Source organism: Salvelinus fontinalis, chromosome 17, assembly GCF_029448725.1.
Source record: "Salvelinus fontinalis isolate EN_2023a chromosome 17, ASM2944872v1, whole genome shotgun sequence".
Taxonomy (NCBI): Eukaryota; Metazoa; Chordata; class Actinopteri; order Salmoniformes; family Salmonidae; genus Salvelinus; species Salvelinus fontinalis.
The window spans coordinates 4,893,942-4,908,562 of record NC_074681.1 but is presented as its reverse complement, the minus strand read 5'-3'; the positions used below and the strand labels follow the sequence as shown (position 1 = coordinate 4,908,562).

Below are 14,621 nucleotides of genomic sequence, written 5' to 3'. Positions count from 1 at the left end.
AATGTCAAACTGATCCTAGATCAGCACTCTGAGATGCATTATGCATACAGCCCCTGGTCTCTCTCTTATTGGCCAAGCATCTCTCTGGCCTTCTATCCTCATTGGTCAGACTGTGTGGGGAGTGGAGCTGACGCCCAGGGAGAGAAAACTAATTTCTTGAGTACACAGAGAGAGCTCCGACATTGGACCCCACTCTGTCCTCCCTCAGTGTGTGCCCGGTGTGTTTGTGTGCTCTGTGTATGTGTTGAATTCTGTAAATAGAGATAAACACACAGGGAGGGAGATGGCCTCTCTTGTTGAATGGTGGGAGAGAGAGAGAGAGAGAGAAGAGTAGTGCTTTTAAGAAATTGATTCTCCATTGAAAGTGCTTTTAGTCCAGGACCAGGCCTAACATTGGTCTAGGAAACCTGAAATCAAGGTATCCTATTCTCACAGGGTGTGTTAGAACTGAATGGTCATTGATCAGGGGGTGTGGTCTCACCTCAAAGTCCTGGTCTGATAGGTAGAGCTCCAGACGGAGGGGGTCGACGCCCTCAGGAAGTGGGCGTGCCAACAGCTCAGCCAGGGGATAGGTGTTCTGGCACAGCCTGGCCAGCACATCTTCCACCAGGATGATCTGGTTACACACCTCCACCTCCTGACACACACAGAGAGACAATCAACTCAAATAGTCCCAAAAAGGAGGATAAGAGTACTGTATATTTCAACCGGTCATGTGGGTGTGTGTGTGTGTGTGTGTGTAGTACGGTTAATGTGTGTGTAGCTGTGTGAGTTAATAAATCAAATCACATTTTAATTGGTCACATACACATTCAGTGCCTTCGGAAAGTATTCAGACCCCTTGACTTTTTCCACATTTTGTTATGTTACAGCCTTAATCTAAAAATAACTTTAAAAAAAAAATCCTAAGCAATCTACACACAATACCCCATAATGACAAAACAGGTTTTTAGAAATGTTTGCAAATTTATAAAACATTTAAAAAACAGAAATACCTTATTTGCATAAGTATTCAGACACTTTGCTATGAGACTCGAAATTGAGCTCAGGTGCATCCTGTTTCCATTGATCATCCTTGAGATGTTTCTACAACTTGATTGGAGTCCACCTGTGGTAAATTCAATTGATTGTAGATGATTTGGAAAGGCACACACATGTCTATAAGGTCCCACAGTTGACATTGCATGTCAGAGGAAAAACCAAGCCATGAGGTCGAAGGAATTGGCCGTAAAGCTCCGAGACAGGATTGTGTCAAGGCACAGATCTGGGGAAGGGTCCCAAAAATATGTCTGCAGCATTGAAGGTCCAAGATCTCAGTGGCCTCCATTATTCTTAAACGGAAGAAGTTTGGAACCACCAAGATACTTCCTAGTGCTGGCCGCCCGGCCAAACTGAGCAATCGGGGGAGAAGGGCCTTGGTCAGGGAGGTGACCAAGAACTCGAAAGGAACACTGGGTGCTCTGTCGGTGACTCTGTGGAGATGGGAGAAACTTCCAGAAGGACAACCATCTCTGCAGCATTCCACCAATCAGGCCTTTATGGTAGAGTGACCAGATGGAAGCCACACTTCAGTAAAAGGCACATGACAACCCGCTTGGAGTTTGACAGAAGGCACCTAAAGAAACAAGATTCTCTGGTCTGATGAAACCAAGATTGAACTCTTTAGCCTGAATGTCAAGTGCCACGTCTGGAGGAAACCTGGCACCATCAATATGGTGAAGCATGGTGGTGGCAGCATCATGCTGTGGAGATGTTTTTCAGCAGCAGGGACTGGGAGACTAGTCAGGATCGAGGAAAAGATGAACGGAGCAAACTACAGAGAGATCCTTGATGAAAACCTGCTCCAGAGCTCTCAGGACCTCAGACTGGGGTGAAGGGTCACCTTCCAACAGGACAACGACTAAGCACACAGCAAAGACAACGTAGGAGTGGCTTCGGGACAAGTCTCTGAATGTCCTTGAGTGGCCCAGCCAGAGCCCGGACTTGAACCCGATCAAACTTCTCTGAAAAGACTTGAAACTAGCTGTGCAACGCTCCCCATCCAACCTGACAGAGCTTGAGAGGATCTGCAGAGAAGAATGGAAGAAACTCCCCAAATACAGGTGTGCCAAGCTTCTACACCTGCATTTCTGTACAGCACTTTGAGATATCAGCTGATCTAAGGGCTATATAAATAAATTTGATTTGATTGGTAGCGTCATACCCAAGAAGACTCAATGCTGTATTTGCTGCCAAAAGTAAAAACCTGTTTTTGCTTTGTCATTATGGTGTGTTATGTGTAGATTGATGGTGGAAAAAACAATTTAATCTATTTTAGAATAAGGCTGTAAAGTAACAAAATGCACTGTAGCCGTGTGGGCTGGTGTCGCCGTGTGGGCTGGTGTCGCCGTGTGGGCTGGTGTAGGCTCTTTTAGCCGACATTTAATCAATGCAGGCAAACTTTTAGCAAGCTATTCATACTACATATCAGTTGTCCCTGCCCCTGCCTGGTACCAGGCCCAACAGATGCAGCTTCAGACTCAGCAGCCCTGTCTCCTCATCCCCATACCCCTGAACCAGCCCTACTACCCCTGAACCAGCCCTATTCCCAACTGGGAGTGTTGAATGACATGTCAGTTGGCATAATTGCAGGTACTGCAATGATTCTCCAGTCAGGAAGAATCTCAGCAGCAAAGGTGTTTCGGAACAGTGTTTTTTTACTGCTATGGACACTAGGTTCCACACCACTGCAAAAATTGTAGAACACTTTTCTGCTGTTCTGAAAGTGTTGCAGATTAGTGAGGATGGAGTCCCTTCTGTGTGCCAACCACTGATCATGAAGTATTCCAGAGATCTTACACCTGAGTTTCATTATGAAGTAAGACACCTGAACACTGTATATGCTGCCACTTTCCCCCCTAACTTGTTCCCTCGGTCTCCTGAATGCAATTTGTACAATGCAGCTGCAAAGCATTTTCGGAGAAGTGTGCATTGCTTTACATATATTTTCCACACTGCCTGTGACTGCTGCTGGTGGCGAGAGAGCTTGCAGAAAACAAAAAAAACTATGAGGTCCACTATGACCCAGGACAGGCTGTGCAGTCTTGCCATGCTGTCTATTGGAAGTCAGTTAGCTAGAAAGCTGGACTTGATTAGTGACTTCGCTAGCAAGAAGGCTCAGCGCTGGGCTCTTGGTGAGTAAAGCTGATCAAGGGCCAGTGATAACTGTTAAATGGCATGACGATGGATATTGGATCACTACACACATGCCCACAGGCTGAGAACAAGACTAAGAACAGACTGCGAACAAGATAGATCTCAAAGTAATGGCTGGTTTGTCATAAAATTTGTTGCGTACAATCAAGACCAAGTGGAAGTTACCTATTGATTTAGTGACCTCTTGACCTTTCCTCTAGCGCCACCATCAGTCCTTTTCATTTCCATTTGTTTTCCATTTCAACAGCTGCTTATTTTCTAGTTGGTGTGTGTACTTAGTTCAAAAATCTGCTGCTGATTTTATTATTTTGTTTGTTATATTCTATAGATGATCATGTTAATTTAATTAAAGAGGTTAATGTATATTTAAATTATATTTAAGTTATTCATTAATGTTAAGAGAATTTTCCATTCAAGAATTTACCATTAAAATGACATTTAGACTATAAGAAATGTGCTAAAGGCCGTCTTTTACAGAGGGTATCAGTCTTGCATCAAATAGTGAATTCCACTGTATGCAGAATGTTGCATGAACGTCTGCACAGTGTTATATATTTCACAGCTCACTGTCAGTTAAAATCGTACAGTAAATATTGGACTACAAGAGAGTCGCAAGCCTGCAAAGGTAGAGTTATTTAAAGATTTGAATGGGTCGATTGGGTTCTGGAGGTATGGTTACAGTAATTGCACAGGTTTGGTGTGGCCTGTGATGGTGGGGCCCAATGTGATATCTATTCATGGGGCCCCACATCCCTGGTGGCGCCCCTGTCTGTGGCATTGTGTTGTGTGACAAAACTGTACATTTTAGAGGGACGTTTTATTGTTCCCAGCACAAAGTGCACCTGTGTAATAATCCTGCTGTTTAATCATCTTCTTGATATGCCTCAGCTGTCAGGTGGATGGATTATCTTGGCAAAGGAGAAATGCTCACTAACAGGGATGTAAACAAATTTGTACACACAATGAGAGAAATAAGCTTCACATGCATATGAAATATTTCTGGGATCTTTATTTCAGCTCATAAAACCAACACTTTACATGTTGCGTTTATATTTTTGTTCAGTGTAGATATCTCTGTTAGAAAGATATATTTTTGTTCAGTATAGATATCTCTGTTAGAAAGATATATTTTTGTTCAGTATAGATATCTCTGTTAGAAAGATATATTTTTGTTCAGTATAGATATCTCTGTTAGAAAGATATATTTTTGTTCAGTGTAGATATCTCTGTTAGAAAGATATATTTTTGTTCAGTGTAGATATCTCTGTTAGAAAGATATATTTTTGTTCAGTGTAGATATCTCTGTTAGAAAGATATATTTTTGTTCAGTGTAGATATCTCTGTTAGAAAGATATCTATGTTTCCCTTGACGTAGTGGTGCTGGATGTAAAACATGTCTCAACTTATCCAACTCTCCCTTATGGTCAGAGTGTGTGTGTGTGTGTATATAAGGGTTGGCAGGTCGGTGTCGTGAATAACTCACCCTCTCAGTGATCTCTGCAATGTCCTCTCTGTGCTCCCAGCTTGGGAACACGTTGGTGAAGGTGAGAGGCTCCAGACCAGCATGGATCAGATATGACTTCTGAGGCTTCTTCTCATTATTCTCTGCGGGAGGAAGTCAGCACGTTTAGCAACAAATCCTAACTAGAGACATGCCCTTAGTGAAAAGGTCTGCGGGTGAAAGGTTCAAATCCTAACTAGAGACATGCCCTTAGTGAAAAGGTCTGCGGGTGAAAGGTTCAAATCCTAACTAGAGACATGCCCTTAGTGAAAAGGTCTGCGGGTGAAAGGTTCAAATCCTAACTAGAGACATGCCCTTAGTGAAAAGGTCTGCGGGTGAAAGGTTCAAATCCTAACTAGAGACATGCCCTTAGTGAAAAGGTCTGCGGGTGAAAGGTTCAAATCCTAACTAGAGACATGCCCTTAGTGAAAAGGTCTGCGGGTGAAAGGTTCAAATCCTAACTAGAGACATGCCCTTAGTGAAAAGGTCTGCGGGTGAAAGGTTCAAATCCTAACTAGAGACATGCCCTTAGTGAAAAGGTCTGCGGGTGAAAGGTTCAAATCCTAACTAGAGACATGCCCTAAGTGAAAAGGTCTGCGGGTGAAAGGTTCAAAGTCTTTAAGATGTAACATCAAGCACCTTATGTTAACTGAGACCAGAGATGATGCTGCTGCTACTGTCTGTTTATCTTATATGCCTAGTCACTTTAACTATACATTCATGTACATACTATCTAAATTGGGCCGACCAACCACTGCTCCCGCACATTGGCTAACCAGGCTATCTGCATTGTGTCCCACCACCCACCAACCTCTCTTTTTACGCTACTGCTACTCTCTGTTCATCATATATGCATAGTCACTTTAACCATACCTACATGTACATACTACCTCAATAAGCCAGACTAACAGGTGTCTGTATATAGCCTTGCTACTCTCTGTTCATCATATATGCATAGTCACTTTAACCATACCTACATGTACATACTACCTCAATAAGCCAGACTAACAGGTGTCTGTATATAGCCTTGCTACTCTCTGTTCATCATATATGCATAGTCACTTTAACCATACCTACATGTACATACTACCTCAATAAGCCAGACTAACAGGTGTCTGTATATAGCCTTGCTACTCTCTGTTCATCATATATGCATAGTCACTTTAACCATACCTACATGTACATACTACCTCAATAAGCCAGACTAACAGGTGTCTGTATATAGCCTTGCTACTCTCTGTTCATCATATATGCATAGTCACTTTAACCATACCTACATGTACATACTACCTCAATAAGCCAGACTAACAGGTGTCTGTATATAGCCTTGCTACTCTCTGTTCATCATATATGCATAGTCACTTTAACCATACCTACATGTACATACTACCTCAATAAGCCAGACTAACAGGTGTCTGTATATAGCCTTGCTACTCTCTGTTCATCATATGTGCATAGTCACTTTAACCATATCTACATGTACATACTACCTCAATAAGCCAGACTAACAGGTGTCTGTATATAGCCTTGCTACTCTGTTCATCATATATGCAGTCACTTTAACGATACCTACATGTACATACTACCTCAATAAGCCTGACTAACAGGTGTCTGTATATAGCCTTGCTTCTCTTTTTTCAAATGTCTTTTTAATGTTTTATTTTTCCCCGCACCATTGGTTAGAGCCTGTAAGTAAGCATTTCACTGTAAGGTCTACTACACCTGTTGTATTCGGCATTTCACTGTAAGGTCTACTACACCTGTTGTATTCGGCGCACGTGACAAATAAACTTTGATTTGTTAACATCATCAGGTATCCTACCTTTGCAGTACTGCAGCACCGTTTCCATGGCACACTTCCTGTCCATGTCCCATCTTATCCTGGTGGAACCGGGGTTCTCGCTGTCCTGCGGCCACCAGCCCTGCCACAGGTACACCTCATGGAAGTTATCCACCAGGAACAGAGCTATAGAGGAAGAGGAAGTTATGTCAGAGCAGCCATTTTGTACACCGACATTCCAACAGACAGGACATCTCCTTATTGCTGAGTGCCAAGCAGAGAGGCTTATACACTCACCAGGCTGGGAGGCGTGGTACAGGTCTTTTACAGATGTAAAGTATTACTATGGTATAATAGGACTCACCAGGCTGGGAGACGCGGTACAGGTCTTTACAGATGTAATGTATTACTATGGTATAATAGGACTCACCAGGCTGGGAGGCGTGGTACAGGTCTTTACAGATGTAATGTATTACTATGGTATAATAGGACTCACCAGGCTGGGAGACGCGGTACAGGTCTTTACAGATGTAATGTATTACTATGGTATAATAGGACTCACCAGGCTGGGAGGCGTGGTACAGGTCTTTTACAGATGTAAAGTATTACTATGGTATAATAGGACTCACCAGGCTGGGAGACGCGGTACAGGTCTTTACAGATGTAATGTATTACTATGGTATAATAGGACTCACCAGGCTGGGAGACGCGGTACAGGTCTTTACAGATGTAATGTATTACTATGGTATAATAGGACTCACCAGGCTGGGAGACGCGGTACAGGTCTTTACAGATGTAATGTATTACTATGGTATAATAGGACTCACCAGGCTGGGAGGCGCGGTACAGGTCTTTACAGATGTAATGTATTACTATGGTATAATAGGACTCACCAGGCTGGGAGGCGCGGTACAGGTCTTTACAGATGTAAAGTATTACTATGGTATAATAGGACTCACCAGGCTGGGAGGCGCGGTACAGGTCTTTACAGATGTAATGTATTACTATGGTATAATAGGACTCACCAGGCTGGGAGGCGCGGTACAGGTCTTTACAGATGTAAAGTATTACTATGGTATAATAGGACTCACCAGGCTGGGAGGCGAGGTACAGGTCTTTACAGATGTAATGTATTACTATGGTATAATAGGACTCACCAGGCTGGGAGGCGCGGTACAGGTCTTTACAGATGTAATGTATTACTATGGTATAATAGGACTCACCAGGCTGGGAGGCGAGGTACAGGTCTTTACAGATGTAATGTAATACTATGGTATAATAGGACTCACCAGGCTGGGAGGCGAGGTACAGGTCTTTACAGATGTAATGTAATACTATGGTATAATAGGACTCACCAGGCTGGGAGGCGAGGTACAGGTCTTTACAGATGTAATGTAATACTATGGTATAATAGGACTCACCAGGCTGGGAGGCGCGGTACATGTCTTTACAGATGTAATGTATTACTATGGTATAATAGGACTCACCAGGCTGGGAGGCGAGGTACAGGTCTTTACAGATGTAATGTATTACTATGGTATAATAGGACTCACCAGGCTGGGAGGCGAGGTACAGGTCCTCCTGTAGGAAGGGCAGAGAGCTGACCATGTCTGGAGCTCTGGAGGGGTGGAAGAACTCTGTAGCCACAAACTGCCCTGAAGAACTGCTCAGCTTGAACAGCCGAGGGGTGAAGTTGAATTTACCCGGATCTAATACAAGAAAATTCATGCTCAGTGTTAACATGTACCTAAACCCGGATAATCAGTTTGCCATATTGTTAAGTGTTATTTCAGTGTGTGTGTGTAACTGTACTATACCTTGCAGCATACAATCGTAGGCTTTCCGGTCTTTAATCCCTACAGCATCCCAGAATCCCGTGGGCTCTGATCCCTCGTCACACTCTGTAATGGTCACCTTACTGCTGCTGTGGAGCCCAGCCTCCAACGGACATCTAAAAGACAGCAGCCATGCGTCACATTATACCGGCCGTCCCAAATGGCACCCTATTCCCCATATAGTGCACTACTTTAGACTACAGCCCTATGGGCCCTGGTCAAAAGTAGTGCATTATATAGGGAATAGGGTGCCAGTTGGCACAGAGGTATACCGTATTACACAAGAGTTTTTCCTGGTCAGCATAGTACATAGTCAGGAAAGATGACTAGTCCCTGGTCAAAAGTAGTGCACTATTTAGGCAACAGGGAGCCATTTGAGAAGCAGACTCACTGTTCTTTGATCCTCTGAGCTGCGGTGAGGCCCACCAGCCGTGTGTGTTGCTGGGCCTTGCAGCCGTGCCACAGGTAAATGAGGGCCTTGTTGACGTTGACGAGGATCATGGAGCTCCTGGAGCGAAGGCTGCTGCAGTGACTGACCACCTCCAGTAGGTGTCCCTCTACAGGGACCTCCCCCCGCACGCAGTACAGACGCCACTCAGCTAGAAGAAGATAAAGAGGCGCGTGGTCAGTGTGACACACACACAGGTCGTGTTCCCTTGCTCGACTGTTGCGTCGGGCACCAGATTGCTATAATGTGGTTAGCTGATGTAAAACACCTATCCAGGTGTTGTAATATCTGGTATGCATCAGCAATGTAGTCGCTCAGGAACGCACTCGTACGCACTACTGTCCTGATCACAGATACCAGCGGGGGCAGCTGAGGGAAGGACAGGTCATAGTGACAGCTGGAACGGAATGAATGGAACGGGATGAATGGAATGGATGGAACGGGATGAATGGAACGGGATGAAACTCAATGGGAACTTCCATTAATTCCATTCCAATCAATAGAATGAGCCGGTCTTCTGATTTAAAAAGTAACACCAGCCACCACTGGTACAGAAGATGGGCTAGATCCTTCCTTACTCTGCGTGTTCTCCTCTTCCTCCTCTCTCTTCCCACCGTGTATAATCATCCCCCCGTTGAAACACTGCAGGAAACAAGGAGGCTCCTTCCCCTGCTGTACCTGGACCTGTTGGGGACAGCGACAGGGACACGGCTCATACATGACATTTGCATCTAAGGCTGCTCTCAGATCAGTGACAGTAGATGCGTGTATACATGGAATTAGGCTGCACCTCAAACACCCTGTTCCCTATATAGTGCACTCTGGTCTGGTAGTGCACTGTATAGGGAATAGGGTGCTATTTAAGACACAGGCTTAGTATTTAGGGTCGACACGTGCCTGGGCCCCTCTCTCCTCCTCCAGCTCCACTGTCGTCAGTGCTGACGTTCCTTTCTCTCTCACGGTGGAGTTCCGTCCCTGCCAGAAGAAGTAGCAGCACTGTTCTTTCACTGGGCCCGCGCTCCTCAGCTCCGGGTTCTGCCTCCTCCCAACTGCTGCGCTCACCGTGTACTTCCACTTCACAACGTACGCGTCTCCCTCATGGAACTGGCCTATACTCTGCTGGGGCAGCCGGCTGGGATAAGAACAATACAAATAGTTACAAATAATTCATTGGATTTCTACAGCACTCCGTACGGGAAGGGTTGTAGAGGTCTGGTTACTTTCCCAAAATGCACATGCTTCCCAGAAACCCCTGTTGGAGGACTTCCTGATTCCAGGAATTTTGAGAAAGTTTCCAGAATGTTGCAACCTTAGTAAAAGGGGGAGATAATGACCTGTAGTCAAACTCCAGGATGTGCCAGACATCTACAGACACTGTGGTGATCTCTAGAGTCCTCATCCTGTCCTCTCCTTCTACAGAGCCGTGGCCTCGGCCCACGTTCATCCCATCCAACACCGTGCTGACAGCTGTCTGGAGTACAGGAAGCATCAACGCTGCATCATACGGCCTGCACACGCACCCTGGCAAATCCTGGGGGTGGAGAGGGAGGGGGAGAGAGAGAGAGAAAATCATTCAGAAAACTCTAGGGTCATGGGGTCTGATGAAAACATAACAGATAACGAAATATGTGTAAAAGGAAGAGAGATGGAAAGAGAGAGCGAGAAAAAGAGAAAAAGAGAGATAGAGTCAAGAGGATATACCTTCTGCTCAGTGACTTGTTGGTTGCTATTCTTTGGTTGTGGTTTCTTAGTGTCTGTCCAGTCCAGAAACTTCTCTTTGAACAGGATTGTCTCATTGTGCTGTGTCAGCCTGCCGAATATGGCCCAGTCAGGACGCCCCTGGCCCTTCCTGTGGACACACACACACACACAGTAAGAGAAAGTGAGAGCAGACTTTAGCACAGGACCTATAGACGCTATAAACCCCTCTAGGACAAACTGTCCCTGAGGGATGATTTGACCGAGTGGTGGAGAAAGAGTGTGTGTGTGTGTGTGTGTTGGTGCGTGCGTTGGTGTGTGTGCGCATTGGAGCGTGTGTTGGTGTGTGTGGTTTAGTGAAGGTCCGTTGATGTGTGTGTGTGTGTGTATGTGTTGGTGTGTGTGTGTGTGTGTGTGTGTGCGTGTGTGGTTTGGTGAAGGTCCATTGATGTGTGTGTGTGTGTGTGTGTGTGTGTGTGTGTGTGTGTGTGTTGTTGAGTGTGTTGGTCCGTTGATGGGTGTGTGTGTGTGCGCGTTGGTAGCCTACCAGGGTATGCATGCGTTACATCCTCCAGGGTCCAGAGGATTGATGTCACAGCAGGTGTAGTCAAAGGTTCCGTTCCACAGGTGTTTGGCCAGCTGGAAGGCTACTTTCCTCTGGGCCAGAGTCACTTCCTTACCATGCCAGACATACACCTCACTGCCAAAGTCAAACACCAGCACCTGCAAGGGGGGGCACACAGTGGAGATACGGGACCAAAATAATACACACCCTGTGGACCAGGGGCCATAATATGTATCAGACATCACAGAATAGGATCAGCTGCTAGTCCTAGTGCTGACCTAGGATCAGGTCCTCTCCTGTCCATATAATCTTAATCATTGTGATCTAAAAAGGCTAAACTGATCTTAGATCAGCTCTCCTACTATGAGTTGTCTGCTATATGTGGTTCCTGATGAGTCCAGTCAGTTACCTCTTTGGATTCCAGTAGTGTGCTGCGTGGAACCTTCCCCCACTGATCATCATCGGGAATCAGTTTATCATCAAGCAGACGGAAGATACAGTTCGTCTCCACGATGGCGCTCTCAAACAGCTCATCTTCCTCCAGTGGCCCCGCGGCTGTATGAGGACACACACACCGAAAATATCAAGAATAATCTACAACGGTGGCATAAAACATGAAAATAAAGGCTTCAGATTACATGTAGCTAAATCTTTTAAATGAACAAAGTCCCAATTCTCCACCCATTTACCAAAGTGTGCACACTTGCCGTCATGATTTAACAAATGGTGGAAACTCCCTCCAGCCAGTGATTCCACTAATGCGTTTAGATCAATGACAGGAAGTGTGCAAGTGCAACAATTCCGGAGAAGGGTTGAGAATTGAGACACATCCATGCTGCTACTACCGCTACTACTACCACTGCTACCGCTACTACCGCTACTACTACCGCTACTACCGCTACCACTACCGCCGCTACTACTACTACCGCCGCCACTACTACCGCCGCCGCTACTACTACCGCCGCCGCTACTACTACCGCCGCCGCTACTACTACCGCCGCCGCTACTACCGCTACTACCGCCGCCGCTACTACCGCCGCCGCCACCACTACTACCGCCGCCGCCACCACTACCGCCGCCGCCACCACTACCGCCGCCGCCACCACTACTACCGCCGCCGCCACCACTACTACCGCCGCCGCCACCACTACTACCGCCGCCGCCACCACTACTACCGCCGCCGCCACCACTACTACCGCCGCCGCCACCACTACTACCGCCGCCGCCACCACTACTACCGCCGCCGCCACCACTACTACCGCCGCCGCCACTACTACTACTACCGCCGCCGCCACTACTACTACCGCCGCCGCCACTACTACTACCGCCGCCGCCACTACTACTACCGCCGCCACTACTACTACCGCCGCCGCCACTACTACCGCCGCCGCCACTACTACTACTACTACCGCCGCCACTACTACTACCGCCGCCACTACTACTACCGCCGCCACTACTACTACCGCCGCCACTACTACTACTACCGCCGCCACTACTACCGCCGCCACTGCCACTACCGCCGCTACCGCCGCCGCCGCTACCGCCGCCGCCGCTACCGCCGCCGCCACCACCACCGCTACTACCACCGCCGCCGCTACTACCACCGCCGCCACTACTACTACCGCCGCCACTACTACTACTACCGCCGCCACTACTACCGCCGCCACTGCCACTACCGCCGCTACCGCCGCTACCGCCGCCGCCACCACCACCGCTACTACCACCGCCGCCGCTACTACCACCGCCGCCGCTACTACCACCGCCGCCGCTACTACCACCGCCGCCGCTACCACCGCCGCCGCTACCACCGCCGCCGCTACCACCGCCGCCGCTACCACCACCGCCGCTACCACCACCGCCGCTACCACCACCGCCGCTACTACCACCGCCGCTACTACCACCGCCGCTACTACTACTACTACTACCGCCGCCGCCGCTACCACCGCCGCCACTACTACTACTGCCGCCGCCGCTACTACCACCGCCGCCACTACTACTGCCGCTACTACTACTACCGCTACTACTACTACTACCGCCGCCACTACTACTACTACTACTACCGCCGCCACTACTACTACTACTACTACTACTACTACTACTACTACCACCGCCGCCACTACTACTACTACCGCCGCTACTACTACTACCGCCGCTACTACTACTACCGCCGCTACTACTACTACTACTACCGCCGCTACTACCACCGCCGCCACTACTACTACCGCTGCTACTACTACTACTACTGCCGCCACTACTACCACTACCACTACCACTACTACTACCGCCGCTACTACTACTACCGCTACTACTACCGCCGCCACTACTACTACCGCCGCTACTACTACTACCGCCGCTACTACCGCCGCTACTACTACTACCGCCGCTACTACTACTACCGCCGCCACCACTACTACCACCGCCGCTACTACTACTACTACTACTACCGCCGCCACTACTACTACCGCCGCCACTACTACTACTACTACTACTACCGCCGCCACTACTACTACTTCCGCCGCCGCCACTACCGCCGCCGCTACTACCGCCGCCGCCGCTACTACCGCCGCCGCCGCTACCACCGCCGCTACCACCACCGCTACCGCCGCCACCGCTACCGCCGCCGCCACCGCCGCCGCTACCGCCGCCGCCACTACCGCCGCCGCCACCACCACCACCACCACTACTACTACTACTACCGCCGCTACTACTACTACTACTACTACCGCCGCTACTACTACTACCGCCGCCGCTACTACTACTACCGCCGCCGCTACTACTACTACTACCGCCGCTACTACTACTACTACTACCGCCGCTACTACTACTACCGCCGCTACTACTACCGCTACTACTACTACTACCGCCGCCACTACTACCGCCGCCGCTACTACTACTACCGCCGCCGCTACTACTACTACCGCCGCCGCTACTACTACTACCGCCGCCGCTACTACTACTACCGCCGCCGCTACTACTACTACCGCCGCCGCTACTACTACTACCGCCGCCGCTACTACTACTACCGCCGCCGCTACTACTACTACCGCCGCCGCTACTACTACCGCCGCCGCTACTACTACCGCCGCCGCTACTACTACCGCCGCCGCTACTACTACTGCCGCCGCTACTACTACTACTACTACCGCCGCTACTACTACTACCGCCGCTACTACTACTACTACCGCCGCTACTACTACTACCGCCGCTACTACTACTACTACTACCGCCGCCGCTACTACTACTACCGCCGCCGCTACTACTACTACCGCCGCCGCTACTACTACTACCGCCGCCGCTACTACTACTACCGCCGCCGCTACTACTACTGCCGCTACTACTACTACCGCCGCCACTACTACTACCGCCGCTACTACTACTACCGCCGCTACTACTACTACTACTACTACTACCGCCGCTACTACTACTACTACTACTACTACCGCCGCTACTACTACTACCGCCGCTACTACTACCGCCGCCGCTACTACTACCGCCGCCACTACTACTACCGCCGCCACTACTACTACCGCCGCCACTACTACTACCGCCGCTACTACTACTACCGCCGCTACTACTACTACTACCGCCGCTACTACTAC

At 48.5% G+C, this 14,621-nt stretch overlaps 1 protein-coding gene across 2 annotated transcripts in view; it reads right to left on the bottom strand.

The window, feature by feature from the left end:
* LOC129813621 (supervillin-like) overlaps nt 1–14,621 on the bottom strand; it is a 77,254-nt gene that overhangs the window by 5,407 nt on the left and 57,226 nt on the right. For both annotated transcript variants that reach the window (XM_055865968.1, XM_055865967.1), the window contains 12 exons: nt 11,432–11,577; nt 11,005–11,180; nt 10,461–10,608; nt 10,094–10,290; nt 9,657–9,891; nt 9,338–9,443; nt 8,703–8,910; nt 8,294–8,427; nt 8,030–8,185; nt 6,519–6,662; nt 4,679–4,800; nt 482–637 (listed from right to left, as the gene is read on the bottom strand). In XM_055865968.1, coding sequence (XP_055721943.1) covers nt 482–637; nt 4,679–4,800; nt 6,519–6,662; nt 8,030–8,185; nt 8,294–8,427; nt 8,703–8,910; nt 9,338–9,443; nt 9,657–9,891; nt 10,094–10,290; nt 10,461–10,608; nt 11,005–11,180; nt 11,432–11,577 — 1,928 coding nt within the window. The remainder of the gene's footprint in view (nt 1–481; nt 638–4,678; nt 4,801–6,518; nt 6,663–8,029; nt 8,186–8,293; nt 8,428–8,702; nt 8,911–9,337; nt 9,444–9,656; nt 9,892–10,093; nt 10,291–10,460; nt 10,609–11,004; nt 11,181–11,431; nt 11,578–14,621) is intronic.